General features: G+C 40.0%; 1 protein-coding gene across 1 annotated transcript; it reads left to right on the top strand.

Annotated features, from left to right (window-relative positions):
* Positions 1–6,892: 6,892 nt before the first annotated feature.
* desma (desmin a) lies at positions 6,893–14,358 on the top strand. The gene is made up of 10 exons (XM_077536815.1): positions 6,893–7,534; positions 8,075–8,135; positions 8,450–8,545; positions 9,113–9,274; positions 9,399–9,524; positions 10,663–10,773; positions 10,983–11,092; positions 12,039–12,091; positions 12,372–12,463; positions 13,923–14,358. The coding sequence occupies exons 1-10, from the start codon at positions 6,966–6,968 to the stop codon at positions 13,962–13,964; spliced, it is 1,422 nt and encodes a 473-aa protein (XP_077392941.1). The 5' UTR covers positions 6,893–6,965; the 3' UTR covers positions 13,965–14,358.
* Positions 14,359–15,585: the final 1,227 nt, after the last annotated feature.

Here is a 15,585-nt window from a genome sequence, read left to right as displayed (position 1 = left end):
TTTTTTTTTAAAAACAATGTTAAAATATGTAAATATAGAGAGTGCAGGTTGAGGTCTGGACTGGTTTAAATCTTAGGATGTTGCATATAACTAGACTAAGTGCAATTTATCAAGAAATTGCATGGGAATGCTGAAAGCTGAATGCTAATAGCTGAATGCTAAGATTTGAATGCGTGCTTATGAAGTAAATTGAGAGATAAATTGTGAAATGATGACCTGGTTACTGGACAATGCACTTTACCAACTGTGCCAGCGAGCAGTATCAAACACCTGATAATGATGATGAGAAGTCATATGTATGGAAGTGGGCGTAGAAAGTGACACTTAGAAATAGTTCAATGTCTATCCCATTGAAAATGAATGGGAAAAAGTTGATATTTAACGTTAATTGTGCGAATACAGTAAGTAATGTGGAATCAGACAATATATACCCCGGGAGGCATAAATGTTTGAAGCAAGTTGAAATTTGAACACTGTAAATCGGAACTATTATGTGGGAGTTGTTACATGGCAAAAAAAGTGTTGAGAATAAAAATCACAATAACATATGTTGGAATGCTGAAGCATTCCCACAATGATTGCTTTTATACATTTTAGGGTATGTACATTTTTCTTTTACTAAATGCAGGAAATCAGTGCCTTTACCAGAATAACCTTTTCCACACATACAATATGGGCCTGACATTTCTTTATTATAGTTGAATATATACCTTTTTGACAAAAGAGGCTGTCTGAATTAGAAAACTGTACTATCAAGGTGTATCAAAAATATAAAATGTATATATCAGTGACTCTCCATTATTATTAATTAATAATAATAATAATAATAATAATATTATTATTATTATTATTATTATTATCATAGGTACCAACCTAACACGTTGCAGTTCAGTTCTTCTCTTGTCCTCTTCTACCCTCTAGTGGTGAAAGGGAGTTTTGACTGGCTGCATAAGTATGAGGCCAAAAGAGGCATTCAGGCACTTTAAAACATAATATAATGCTGATTATTCCTAAAACACATAACAACGTACTTGCTAGGGAGTTAAAAAGTTTCTGGATTACCAGGGATTGACTGTGTGGTTGTCATGGAATGACACAATAATACAACAACAATACATGCGCACACAGCTTGCTTCTTATATTAAGACAGATTACGACCTGAAAAGCCGTGATTACAGTTTAATTTTAGAACACTATAAAAGCAACAAAAGCCTGCCATTTCAAATACCAGATTGTTGGCCTTGAGCCTGCTATTCACACGTTCGTCCTATTCTCGGCTTGCCAGAGGCAGTATGCGATGAATGTCCCATATTGCCATATGGCTTGATGGAATTGCACGCATGCGAGAAGAATTTGGTTTCCAAATGAAAAAGTGTTAGATGTGAAAGTGGGGTGTGTTCATCCAAACACGATCTTATCAAGGTGTGCGCATGATTTTTTTTTGTTTTTCTTTCATACCAGACTGGTGCTCATAATACAGATGATTTTAATGGACTGTGTGCATTGAGATGTTGCAATTGCACTGAAATAAAGCAGGATGTGGTCTTATAAGCTGGGGTGACTCATGAATCACAGGACTTGTTTTAAAGTCCACCGCTTGCTTTTCTTGTCACACTGAGCCGCCGACGGCCCCAAGATAGACTGAAATAGATTTGGAACTGCTTTGCATGTTACACGTTTGTATGCAATCACCAAAACACACACACACGCCTTTACCCTCATTCTATCGTCCTTGTCGCTCTTGTTTGGCAGCTCGCAGTGTTGGCATGTGTGTATATGTGTTTATTTGGTTGCTAGGCAACATGCATCCCACATTTATAACGGATTACACCAGCTGAACGCCATCGTCCACGCACACTATCGGGGTACTTTTAAACACGTGATTTTTAGCGTCAGACTGTCCAGCTCAGTAGCAAACATGTCTAGACATGACACAGCATTTAATCACTGAAAGATAAAGAGTTGTTTGATCAGGAATTAGAAATTAGAATAATGGAAAATTGCTATTAGAAGCAAACGTAAACAACCAAAATGGCGGATAGCGGTAAATTTGATTATTTTTTAAAATTTTGGTCCTAAAAACTCATTTTGATCTCCAGCAAACTTACCTGCTCGTAATTTTGCTTTATTAATTGTTTTTATTCCATACAATTCAGTAGTTCGCCATATAATTTCATGCAGGCAGATAGCGGCACACTGTTGTGTTACGTGGAGTTATGTCGAATATTTATGAATGAAGAAAGCTATCTATTTTTATACTCGAGTAAATTGTGTTTTGCCAGAGTAATGTCAAATTGTAGTCCACCGGTGAAGTCGGGGTCCTTTTTTTTCCCGACTTCGCAAGTGGAATTTCCGAGTTCAAGTCCGAGTTCCCGTACACACTTCCTGGTTTGAACTCGAAAAAGTCCGACATCCGACCGTCCTCGAATGCAGCATCAATACTCACTAACTAACCGGGGCACTGAGGGCACTGATTGGCTGACACAAGAGCAAGAGTAGACAAGCACAGGTTGACAAGATCACACTTAATGAGAAAAAGGGAGACAGAACAAAACAAACCACAATGGAACCAAAAGCAAACAAGAACACACACAAAAAAACAAACCCAAAAACAACCCTAAACTCAAACGTGACCTGGGTAAGCAGCGCAAAGCATAATGGTCTATATTGTTCATATTGTGTTTGGTTGAAAGTAATGTTTTGTTTTTTGATGGAGATGTTGAAAAATATTTGCTGGTATGACTGATTTATGAAAGTGATAAATGCTGCAGAGGCCAAAACATTCCAAATTAAAATTAAACTGCACTAATAAAGTAACCACCAGAGTGTGCTAGACCTGCACAAATGGAATACGTCACCTTTTTAACAGTTGTACAGCTTCTACTATCGTGACATGATGATGATGATATCGTGGCAATTTTTATAATATGATATTACCGTTGTCGTTACATCCCGAATTAGCTTGTGAGGAAGATGCACTCGTGCTGTTTGGCTTGGTGATGAGGCTGTAAAAGGCCAGCTACTATTAAAATGCTAATAAAAAACAAGTGTGATATTCAACGTAACTGGACAAAGAAGTCGTAGTTAAACGGACTATTTTAAAGTGTCCAGTGTTCATCAAGTTTGCCAATTAATTCCTTGGCCCCTCGACTATGTCTCACTTCTGTTATTAGTCACAGTGCATTGAACCTCTTGCTAGCTTTCTATTTCATTCAAAAATGTTCGCAATAAGTTTCACAATTTCCTCTGCCTATTTTTTTATTTATTTAAATATCTATCCATTGTCCTCATTAGTGGGGCTAGAGACTGGTTGCCAGTCAATACCAAAATACCGATACTTTGTGTTCGTATCTGATGCGCAAAAGATGTCGGTGTATCACACAATGGAGGTTCTTCTCTTTTTGTAATGCTAATGTAGAGTAACAAGAACATATATATTCATTCTGGAACTGACATCATGCTCAAATATGAGGCCTGGCAGGGGAGGGTTAGTCTGCCGTGTACTGTTAATATTCCCTGACTTGTTTGGGACATGTGTTCCTCCCAGCCGTGATGAGATCTGAGAGCTAATTTGAGTTTGTTTTCTGGCTGACAGTCCCACTAGTTCATCGCTGTATCTGATCTCGTTAGTCAACTAGAAGGTTACTCATTTTGTGTTCCGCGCCGGTGATTCAACTGTAAGTCTCTCCGAGGAAATTGAGGCGAGATGGTTCCCGCTATCATGTCATCAGATAGCGCAGTCAATTCACTTTATTTCCTATTGGATCATTTCCTTTCTTTAGCGATGTTATGAGGAGACCATGCATCACTCCAGGAATATGAACGCAGTAATGGAGCAATAGGGGCGTAAAATTTTTTTGTAATAGCACTGCAATCAAAATCAATGGAAGAACAGAATATGTGGCTCATTAATGATAGGTGGGCTTGTGGTGGCAATCACTCAGCTCCACAATATATATATATATTAGGGGTGTGAATTGCCTAGTACCTGACGATTCGATTCGTATCACGATTCACAGGTCACGATTCGATTCGATACCGATTAATCCCGATACGAATGGTCACGATTCGATACCGATTAATCCCGATACGAATTTATAAGTCGATTGTTGCGATTTTTTTTCATTCATATTTAGAAAATACTAATCAGTAAGCTTGTAGAGTGTAAGATTTATATGAAAATGTATTATTTATTTATCTGAAATTTCAGTCTTATAGAGGTTGTAATCTGTTTCATGTTTGAACAGCATTAAAATAAAAATATTAAGGCTTAATGTGCCGTTCATATAACATTCTTCCATGCTCAAGGTGTGAATCCTAAAAAAAAAAAAAAAAAAAAAAAAAAATCGATTCTGCCGATTATTGAATCGATTCGAGAATCGCGCGATGTAGTATCGCGATATATCGCCGAATCGATTTTTTTAACACCCCTAATATATATATATATATATATATATATATATATATATATATATATATATATATATATATATATATATATATATATATATATATATATATATATATATATTTTCTGTTGTTAGTGGCTTGTGTTACTGTAAAGAAATAATAACAACGGCTTCTCTTTTATTGTGCGAATCAATACATTTGATGTAGTACATACCAAATTGTGGCAGTACGTCACTTTTATTGCTATTCAATTGGCATCAGCTAAGTTCCGACATGTACAATATTACAGAAAGTGCATCATCATCTCCCTCGTTGCGTGTATAACTGTCGTGTCCATGCTGGACAAGAGTGTTCAAAGAGGAATGCTAAAAATAGTGTGACACCACCGGCAGCTGACACATGTGCCTCATGAAACGCGACTACTGGCACGGCCACACACAGGGGCCTTTGAACCATCGTATCCCACCACCCATCCATGCACATTGGACGCTTGTATAACCTCTTCGAAAAATCCTTCCCACTATGTTCCTTTAAAATATACTATAGAAGTATAGTTAGTGCCTGCGTGGCTTCTGTTCAGATTGATCCCCGTTTTCCCAAAGTGTTCATTCACTCTTTGTGTCTCGGGTATTGACTGTGCCGTGCAGAAAAAAATCTTGGCGGAAGAATGGAGAGGTTTGCTACTGTGATTATTATTGATCACTTTGCCTCTTTTCAGCAACGCCTATCGACCTACTGTACATCATCACAATACTCCTGTTTTCCGTGGACATTGCAAACATTTCCCCCAAGCCTCCAGCTGGCACTTGAGGTCGCTGACCCTATTTTAGAGAGTGACACATTCTCTGTTGCGTTCACCTATGGCTGCCTTAATTAATATTGAGATTTTGGCTCCACCCCTTAGTAAAGCGAAGGAGCCAGATGGACTATCATGGAAAGACATGGCATGTAAAACCAACAAATTGAAGAAGCGGCTGGCATCGGTAAAACCAATGATTGGAAAAGGGTGGATTGAAAGACAGAAGCACTAATCATGGCAGCACAAAAACAGATCATAAACACAAGATCAAAAGAGGCAGGAGTCTACCACATTAGTGCAGGCGATGCGAAGAAGCCCCAGAGAGGTGCAGCATATCACAGCATTGTATAAGAATTTGGCAGGCAAGGCATAAATACAGCAACTTAACCAGGTAGCAGAAATAGTACCAGAACATCTGTACCAAATATGGACTAGTATGGACGTCCCAGAATCAAGATGGCTGACCCATCCAAAGGTAGTTGAGAAACCAGGACAAGATCCTGTGGGACTTCCAGATCGAGACTTGACAAATTGATGATGAACACGAAAAGGTGGAGAAAACCAAGGACAAGGAAGAACTAGAGAAAATGTGGAGGTTAAATGCAACTGTGCATTGTGCCAGTATGATTGCTGCTTTGTTGTTGGCAGACCACATTTTGGTAATTGCAGAAACTGCCACTTCCTGTAGTGCCGTTGAACAAGCATATATGCCCCTTCACCTTTTTTTTTGGGGGTGTGACATTTTAAACAAATCAACGTGGGCTGAGGACTATGCTATGTTAACTAGCATTCCATGCAACAATTCTAGTTTGAACTTTAATTTACCGAAACATATCTTTTAGGATAAAACAACACAGAAGTAGCATCGTACTTCTGTTGTGTGAGAGTGCAGAGACCCTCCATGGCAAAATTATGTGACCTTCTTGGCAGTAGCTCAAACAGCTGCTTACATAAGTAAGGGCAACATATGACCCTACTACTACAACTATAGCTCCTGACTGGGTGGTAACTCACACGGTGTATACAGAACTGATGTGGTATCCCCAAAAAAATGATTCCTATAATCTTTAGAATCTCTGATTTAAAATGATTGTCAAAACTCTTGATTACTCTGCGCTTATTGCCTTTTGACATCCAGGCAGTGTTTAAGGACTAAAACAACTCACCATAACATTCTGGGCTGTTGGAATGACCGCTCTCAAATGTATCACTCAATTATATACAGTATACATCTGTCTCAAGCACTTGAAACCAGACCCGTTGGACAGCTGAATGGGCGTCTGGCAACAGGAGCCTATTGGGGCTAAGGAGCAGAGGAAGGCACTGCAGAACAGCTGAGTGGCTACAGAGGGGGGAGGAAATGTCGAGCGTGGGCCTTTGGAGTATGTATGTACGCAGTCGGAAGTTTCTAAAAATCCAGCAAAATGTATTTTGATACATGATATGGGCGAATAGCTAGAAAGGGTGAGTGTACGTATAGTAAAAACGGTTTGGTGTTAACATTGGGAAAAGTCCGAAAAAGTGGTTCAAAAAACAAAATGTAGACAAGGTGGAGTCAGGTGGTCGCAAGACAAAAGCGGTAATGGGAGGACATGGAGGAGGTGTCGGGGTGACGGTGGGTGTGGCAAAGCTACAAATAGCCACGCTCGCTGCTGGGGGATTCTTCACTTGGTTCCTCTCCCATTCACCCAGCGGGTCAGTTGGGTCTTGGCTTCTCGAGCAGCTCCACCACGCTAAATAAGTCAAACCAGCAACCATGAGCAAGTCCTACTCCTCTTCGGCCCAGACGGCCTCTTCGTACCGTCGCACCTTTGGTTCTGGCGTCAGTTCATCCCCGATGTCTTCCCTTTTCTCCGCTCATGGAGGAGGAGGAGGTCGCAGCTCTTCGAGTCATACTACTCGAGTGTATGAGGTGAAGAGTGGCGCTCCGTTGTATTCCAGCTTCAGGGTGTCCTCCGGGGGCGCTGGGCTGGGCTCCTCCACAGCCGTGCGCACCTACGGCGAGAAACTTGACTTCAACCTGGCCGACGCCATGAACCAAGACTTCCTCAACACAAGGACCAACGAGAAGGCCGAGCTTCAGCATCTCAACGACCGCTTCGCCAGCTACATTGAGAAGGTCCGTTTCCTGGAGCAGCAGAACGCCGCTCTGACGGTGGAGATCGAGAAGCTCAAGGGCCGCGAGGGACCCGGGCGTGTGGCTGAGATGTACGAAGATGAAATGAGGGAGCTGAGGAGGCAGATTGAAGCTCTGTCCAACCAGCGTGCCCGTGTGGAGGTGGAAAGAGATAACCTGGCTGATGACCTTCAGAAGCTGAAGCTCAGGTAGGTGAGAGGAGGGTTGAAGGCCGAACACAATCGAGATGGTTGTTAGCAGAAGTGGGCAATTTACAAAATTTTGCTGTACCGCCATTCGTCAGTGCCTTGGGCACCGTCTATCATCGCCAAGCCAAGTTCTAACCATAATTCCGTTAACCACTATTTTAGGACCGACCAGAAAAGCCGGTCTGTCAGTGATGGACTGTGAGCTCCTTTGGTATTTGACCCTGTTAGAGATGATTACACTGACAGATGAAAACCAACTTCAGTCAGTGCTTAGTCCGTCATTTTTTTTTCATCTCCGTTTCTCGTCATTTGTCAGCAAAACGGTGTCTGTTGGTGATGGACTGACGGACAGTTCGCCGGTATTGACGTAATGCCCACCTCTGGTTGTCAGTGTAACATTTTGAAGCAAGGACATGGATTCTGACTCACTAACTAAGAACCATGTCCCCAACGTCAGTGTCTTTGTGACAGTTCTTTTTTTTCCCTCATTGGTCTAATTTGGCCAGAAGTCTTATCGCTTCCTTTCTTTCTTCACTGCAGACTACAAGAGGAGGTTCACCAGAAGGAGGAAGCCGAGAACAATCTGTCTGCCTTCAGAGCTGTATGTTATTTTGTTCTAGATACTATCTTGTTCTCTTTTTTTTTTAGTTCATGAATGCTACTGCCAAAGGTGTCAAAAGCAAAAACCCTGTCAGTTTGACATTAGCCACAGGTGCTTCTACTCAACCAGGAGCCCCCCAGATGCATTTACCTACTGGTTGAGTAGACCAAACCCCAAAACCAAACTTTCTGGACCTGGATTTGACACCTACGGCCACCGCAATAGCCCCCACTAATCTGAGGCTCATTTTAATCTCCCTGTAGTCATCCTTACACGGACACTACAATTTTCTGCTGTTTGTATTTCATTTTTAGGATGTGGACAATGCCACTCTGGCCAGGCTGGACCTGGAGAGGCGCATCGAGAGTCTGCAAGAGGAAATTGCCTTCCTCAAGAAGATCCACGAAGAGGTTTGTTGAGCAGCCAGTTAAAAATATCTTTTGTAGCTGTTGACCAATGTCCAAGAACCTGTAAATAGACTAAATCAGATGCTGGCTCATTGTGAAGTTCAAGGGCTGGACCATGTCTCACATAAACACTCAGGCTATATTTTACACATTTCACAGTAACTCATATTCACTCAACTCCATGATTATGGTTAGTTTGAAGAGGCGTATGAAGAGGTGCTGTTCTTTTACACCTCAACTTTGACCTTTAAGAAATGCTCAACTGTGGACTGCTTGAAGAGAGCGCGGCAGCTGTTGTCTATATCTACGCAGGGGAGAAAAGGGGAGTGTATGTATGAATGTATGTGAACAGATGCAAAGCTATTTATACCGTTTGGTTGGTCCACAGGGCAGCTGAAAGCAAACCAAGTCTTACCAGTTTAAAAGTATCAATTGTACCTAATTAAATGAGCCGAATATCTTTGTCTGTTCTCTGCAAGAACGCACGGCTAACGTTGGACGCTTTTATCACTTGCAACAACAGAGTGGTTTACATTGATAACAGTTGTTGAAAATGAATATTCTCTCCAGGAGATCCGTGAGCTGCAGAGCCACATTCAGGACACTCAGGTGCAGATCCAGATGGACATGTCCAAACCCGACCTGACCGCCGCTCTGAGGGACATCCGCATGCAGTACGAGGCAATCGCTGCCAAGAACATCTCAGAGGCCGAAGACTGGTACAAGTCTAAGGTAGGACACTACATTCACTGAGCAAGCCCTTAGAGAAGTCCTTTTAAAAGCTCTACTGTGCTTGACTGCGGATAAACGTTTCTTCTGGCATTCTAAACTCAAAACTCATTCCTTTTTTCCTCAGGTGTCAGATCTGAACCAGGCTGTGACTAAGAACAATGATGCCCTACGCTCTGCCAAACAAGAGACCATGGAGTACAGACACCAGATCCAGTCCTATACCTGTGAGATTGACTCACTCAAGGGCACCGTGAGTATCAAACTACGGAAGAGGATTAGGGCCAGTGAAGAGAGAGAGAGAGAGGAAAAAAAAGGTTGGCAGGATCTCAGAATTCTGAATTTTAAGTGAGAATTCTGACTTTAATCTCCGAAATCTGACTTTAAAGTGAGAATTCTGAATTTAATCTCAATTTTCACTTTATCACATTAATATCTGAGTTCTGACTTTAAAGTGAGAATTTTCCCTTGAATCTCGGAATTTACTTTAATCTCAGAATTATCACTTTAATCTTCGAATTGTGACTTTAATCTCAGAATTCTGACTTTAAAGTCAGATTTCTGACTTTAATCTCAGAATGATTACTTTATCACTTTAATCTCTGAATTCTGACTTTAAAGTGAGAATTTTCCCTTAATCTTGGAATTAGGACTTTAATCTCAGCATTCTGACTTTGTCACTTAAAGCTATGACTTGTGGTGGGGGGGAGTAAGAAAGTCCGAATTCTGAGAATAAAGTCAGAATTCTGACTTTAAAGTCAGAAAATAAAAGTGAGAATGTTGACATTAAAGTGAGAATTCTGAGAATAAAGTGAGAATTCTCACTTTAAACTCAGAATTCTGACTTTGAAGTCTTTATTCTCAGAATTCTGACTTTAACTCTTTGACCGCCAAAAACGTTTAATAACGATTAACAAAATCACGATGTATGCTGCCATAAACGTTAAATGACGTCAACTTTTTTTTTTTTTTTTAAATCAATGGGCAGTGCAATGTCTAAGTGCAGCGCTGCGTGGTTAATGGGTTGTGGAATCAAAACCAGCCACTAAATATGGCCAACAGATGGCAGCATTGTATCTCTTTTCAATGGGCTCCCGGTGTATGAAATTACAATGAAACATGACAAAATCTGATGAAGTAGAATGTTTGCAAGAATGACGTGAAAGTTTTTTTTGGCAGTAAAAGAGTTAAAGTCAGAATTCTGAGAATAAAGTCAGAATCCTGCCAACCTCTTTTTTTTTTTTTTATTCACTGGCTCTAATCCTCTTCCGTATCAAACACTAATTTCTCTTACCATATTAAGCTTTTGTTGTTGTTGTTGCTCGAGTTCTCTCCATGTCGTTCTCTTCCATTTGAACCAATGCTAACCTCACCTCTTTGTCACGCCGCAGAATGAGTCTCTGCTGCGTCAGATGAGAGACATTGAGGACCGCATGGCTCGCGAGGCTTCCGGTTACCAGGACAGCATCGCACGTCTGGAGGAGGACATCGCCAAGATGAAGGTCCATCTGCAAACTAAATAAAAACAGCACCCGACTGATGCATAAATTGGAAATGCAGATCACAGATAATATGACGCCATGCTAAGTGATAGTGAGCGCACGAAACACCTGCCACTGTTTGTCACAGATGGGTTTTTGCAATTTGCAATCGTCGCAGTGATTAAATGTTTGGGGGAGGTGTTTATTTGATGGCGCCGTTTGTTTTCCAGGACGATATGGCCCGTCACCTGAGGGAGTACCAGGACCTGCTCAATGTTAAAATGGCTCTTGATATTGAGATTGCCACATACCGCAAACTGCTGGAAGGAGAAGAGAGCAGGTGTGTGTGATATCTCATGGAGACTTGTAGAACAGCACTCAGTAGATTTTACACAGATCTGATTGGCTGGATCAGATTGCAGATTTGTTTTGCTTTTTATGCAAAATTGGACATCAATGAAATAAGCAAAAACCATCTTGGTCACTCCAGGGATGTTCTGTGATGCCGTCGTTAATAATCCAATGTTTCTCAGCACATAAAGTCAAATTAAAAAAAAAAAAAAAAAAAAATTAATCCACTATTTTAAAATAATTAATTCAAAAATCCACTATTTTAAAATAGTAATAATATTTTTTTTGTCAGGCTTTCTTACCCCATTTTAGGTGAATTAAATGCTAATAAGTGCTTTTGGGGAGAATTTTTAGTTTATTTATTTATTTTCACAATAGGTGTCAATTATATGCAAATTTTGGCTATTCATGGGCCGTCCCAAACCCCAGCAAATAGCGGGGTTCAACTGTACAGTAAATAAACAATTGGTCCATCAGTTATATATTTTTTTAAACTTGCTGATCGGTGATTGCTTCAAAAATTCTGATTGTATAAAGCCAAAAATTCTGATTGTATGAAGCCACACCCCCACATATAGATGACTCAGCATTTGCTAATTCACCTATTCCTGATTTTAGTATTTTTTTATTTTATTTTTTTACATTTTTTTTTGGAACCTACCCACCATTATTCGCTAAAAGTTTTAAATAATAAAAATAAAAGTTTTATTTTACTGCCATCTTCTGGCATCTTGGTGACAAGGAACTATGTTGAAACGAGTTGAGGAGCTTCATTTAGAAAAAAAGTTCTGCTTTTCTACCATTTTTGGCGATTTTTGCTATTCCCAACAGGCTTGGTCCCTCGCTGCTGTGATTCCTGAGGGAACACTCAAACACATAATTCACATTAATATTTTCTTTACATATTGCATTTCTTTGTGTGTTGTATTTTCCAGGATCACCACCACAATGCCCGTCCAAACGGCCTATTCCTCGATTGGATTTAGAGGTACATAAAAACTGACGCCTTTACTCAAGCATACCCGTAAGATAAACATTATAAATTGCAGAGGAAGGGATAAAAGACTAATTATAACCCATAACCAAACATGGGGGTTGCTATTTTGAGGACATTACATAACTCCAGTGCCCCATACTCACCACTGTGTGGGGATATGGGGCTCGCTGTTTCATATAAGTGGTGTGTGGGCTGAGCTGTGAGCCATATAAGTGTCATGAATTCAAATAATTAAAACGATCCTACGCCTGCTGTGTTTGTCCCATCCCAGAGACCAGTCCTGAGTCTCAGCCTCAGCGTTCCTCCGAGATGCACTCGAAGAAGACCGTCCTCATCAAGACCATCGAGACCCGCGATGGAGAGGTCGGAGCAAGTCCACATGCACGCGCACTACCATTATAAATCATTTACAAATGAACCATCGACATTTTTTTCCATATGCAGATGACTTATTCTGTGAGTCAGGGCGCTAGTGCCTGATGTGTAAGTCAGGTTCAAGAGTTTCACTTCATTTTTAGAGTATAATTTTTAGGTTTTATCACGTCTTGTAATTGTCTAACAACCAGTTAAAATCGCATATTGAAATATTAGTGGCCTGAAATCTTGTAGTTTGCATCATAGACCTTGCACGAGCACCTGTAAGTTCTGCCCTCCTGAGAATTTAGTTCTGATGGTAATGCACTGCAAATCGCACAACAGAAATATTTTAGGGTTGATTGGAAATCAAGCACATTGCACCTTCATGAAATGATACACCAAAAATAATGAAGGAAATACTTTGGATAAAATGAATTTGAAAACATGTCATTCTGATAAAGAATAGTGAATAGTGTAAATGTGACTCCGAAAACCTCAATTAAATTAGGTACACACTATGTCAGTCTTGAATAAATCTACTTAATTAAACTGTCGTGTCGAATGGCGTTTCTAAAATTAAAAACTAAAAGTAAAACAGTTACTTGCAACTATTTTGGGCGGGATCCATTGATGCAACCTGAAGACAATATTGTTTTCTGTACTGACTTTTCTAAAGATTGTTGACCCCCGATGACCCCACACTCATTGGTTGAGGCACATAGGCTACATACAAAAAAGGGAAAACAGAATTCATAACCGAACTAACAATATGTTAGCAAACTAACTGTTATTTTGACATTTATTTAAAAAAAAAAACACTTCTAAAATCAACTTACAACAAAAAATAAATGCATTATTACTGTTTTTTTTTTTTTTTAAGTTTGTAACAGCATTAATTTGCCTGATTTTTTCTTAGATGAGTGTGCCACTGCCACCTACTGTAGTCTATGTGCAATTACACTTTGTTCTAAACATTTTTTAAATTAATTATCATTCAATACAGTCTTTATTTTCCCATATTTCAGTGCAGTGTGATGTTCAAACTGCCTACAATATTAACATATACTTTTTTTTTGCTTTGTTTTGGATGAACTCTTTATTTTAATGTTGGTCATAATCGCAAAAGTATGTTTTTAGGTGGTACTTGGTTAAAAAAAGAGAACCGTGAGCTAAATTGTCGTAAAATATGTTTTGCATTACAAAAAATAGTGTGTCTTGTGCTCGTTTACCATTTTCTACCAAATTCTCATGAGAAAAGTTTGCTAATATAAAATAATTCTAAAAACCAAACTGCTGTCAGCCTCGTCCCTGCTCACCCTCTCACTTCACTCTTGATGACGCGGGACACTTAACATTGATGGAAACCACGCTCACATGTTATCTGCAGCACACTTTGATGATGCTTAATGTACAATAAATAGATTCTTACCCAGCAGTCAAACTATTTTTGATGTCTCTTTCTCAGGTTGTCAGCGAGTCCACACAGCACCAGCAAGACATCATGTGAACAGGACGTAATGACATCAAATTATTTACAATATGTTACCAAAAAAAAGAAAAAAGAAAAAAAAATAGAAAATGTAGGCATCTTCCCACTGTTTGTGTGACGATTTATGACAAATCTTGTAAGCCGCAAGGCAATCAGACATGGTCAGAGCCAAATTGCGACAGCACATTTTCCACGTTTTCCAAGGCTTATTTTGGTGTTGGCGGCTGGAGCAAAAGTGGGAAGATGGTGGCTAAAAACGTCAAGACATATCTATTGAAAAAGGAACTAAGTCACGTGTGACATGATGATCTTGGCCTTGTGCCGAGAGCGTGTGATTGTGTGCGCATGGGCGACCATGTGGAGCCGCTTCTCTCTGACTCAAATGGCAAAATAAAAGACATTTGTTCTCACAGCTTGTCCAAGGTTCTTTTTAGCCAGGCAAACAAACTTTGAAATTTGTGTCTCATGGCCCGCTCTCGTGTAGCCTGCGTGCGCCGCATTTATCATCGGAAACAATTGCTTTCCATTTTGCCGCGCGCATTTAATTCACCCTTTGAGAAAGTGCTGGCCGGGTTGAAACGATCAGAAACGGTCTCGGTGAACAATGGCTCGGTAATGAGCTGGGGCTCTGCTCGAGCGAGATCTACAGTGCGGCATGTGTCTGAAGTCGCTGGACTGAAAATGTCCGCGGAGATAAGAAGCAGGGGGTTGCGGGAGGAAAAATAAATGCAGTAAGACAGCGAGGCTGAGGGGGCCGCGCAGGCATCGAGCGAGACAAAGCGAGTTTGATTGTAATGTAAAGGTTATAGCGAAGAGGAGAGACATAATTAGTGAAACTGAGAAAGATAGCAAGCAAAGTAATTGCAAAGCTTTCAGTCAGTGTTGTTCAAACTTTACAACACTTCCTGCTTGATTATTTCCAGTCAGTAAAGATTAACTCATTCACTCCCAACCATTTTCACTTAAGTGTTTTCCTGGATTTTGACTGATTTTTCAAGGCCCGCGAAATATTATGTTCTATTGCTAGAAAAATATGTAACGTACCAAAAGAGAGATTAGAGTCTTCTTTTTTTCAGGGAAAAAAAAAGTATATTCCTATCTGTTTCCGCTGTGCAGCAATTAGCAATAGAACATAGCTAAGTTTCATCGTTTTTCACAATTCTGCTGAGAACTGTGGGAAAACTGTGGGGAGTTTTAACATGGCCTGGTTGATCTCTTATACTCTGCGGCCACTCAACCATTTTCTGCAGTAGAGAGACTGCATCAAAGCCTTCTCTATGCTCTGGCATTAAAAAAAACAACAACAAAAAACGTATAAATACGTCTTTGGGGCACTTAAAACATTTAAAATATGACGTATTTATACGTTTTTGGGAGCTAATGAGTTAAATGAATCACATTCACATGAACAATTTAAGCGAAAATGCTAATAAAAAAGAAAGAAAAAACGACAAAAACGTTTAATGACGTATGTTAAAATCCTAATGAATGACGCCATAAAGGTTAATTAACGTTTACTAAGGTTTGTTTTTTGTTTTTCTCAATGGGCAGTGTAACGTCTTGTGCAGCAACGCCTGCTCAATGGATTGTGGAATCAAAAGCACCCACTAACTATGGCCAGCAGATGGCAGCATTGTAT

This window comes from Festucalex cinctus, chromosome 11, assembly GCF_051991245.1.
Source record: "Festucalex cinctus isolate MCC-2025b chromosome 11, RoL_Fcin_1.0, whole genome shotgun sequence".
NCBI lineage: Eukaryota > Metazoa > Chordata > Actinopteri > Syngnathiformes > Syngnathidae > Festucalex > Festucalex cinctus.
Note: the sequence above shows the minus strand (reverse complement) of the source record. Positions and strands in the feature narration are given on the sequence as shown.

Excerpts from the sequence above, each read along its gene's own strand:
- desma (XM_077536815.1), top strand. The coding sequence starts at position 6,966 with ATGAGCAAGTCCTACTCCTCTTCGGCCCAGACGGCCTCTTCGTACCGT. Across the intron at positions 8,546-9,112 it reads TCAAGAAGATCCACGAAGAG|GAGATCCGTGAGCTGCAGAG; the intron begins GTTTGTTGAGCA and ends TATTCTCTCCAG. Across the intron at positions 10,774-10,982 it reads AGGACATCGCCAAGATGAAG|GACGATATGGCCCGTCACCT; the intron begins GTCCATCTGCAA and ends TTTGTTTTCCAG.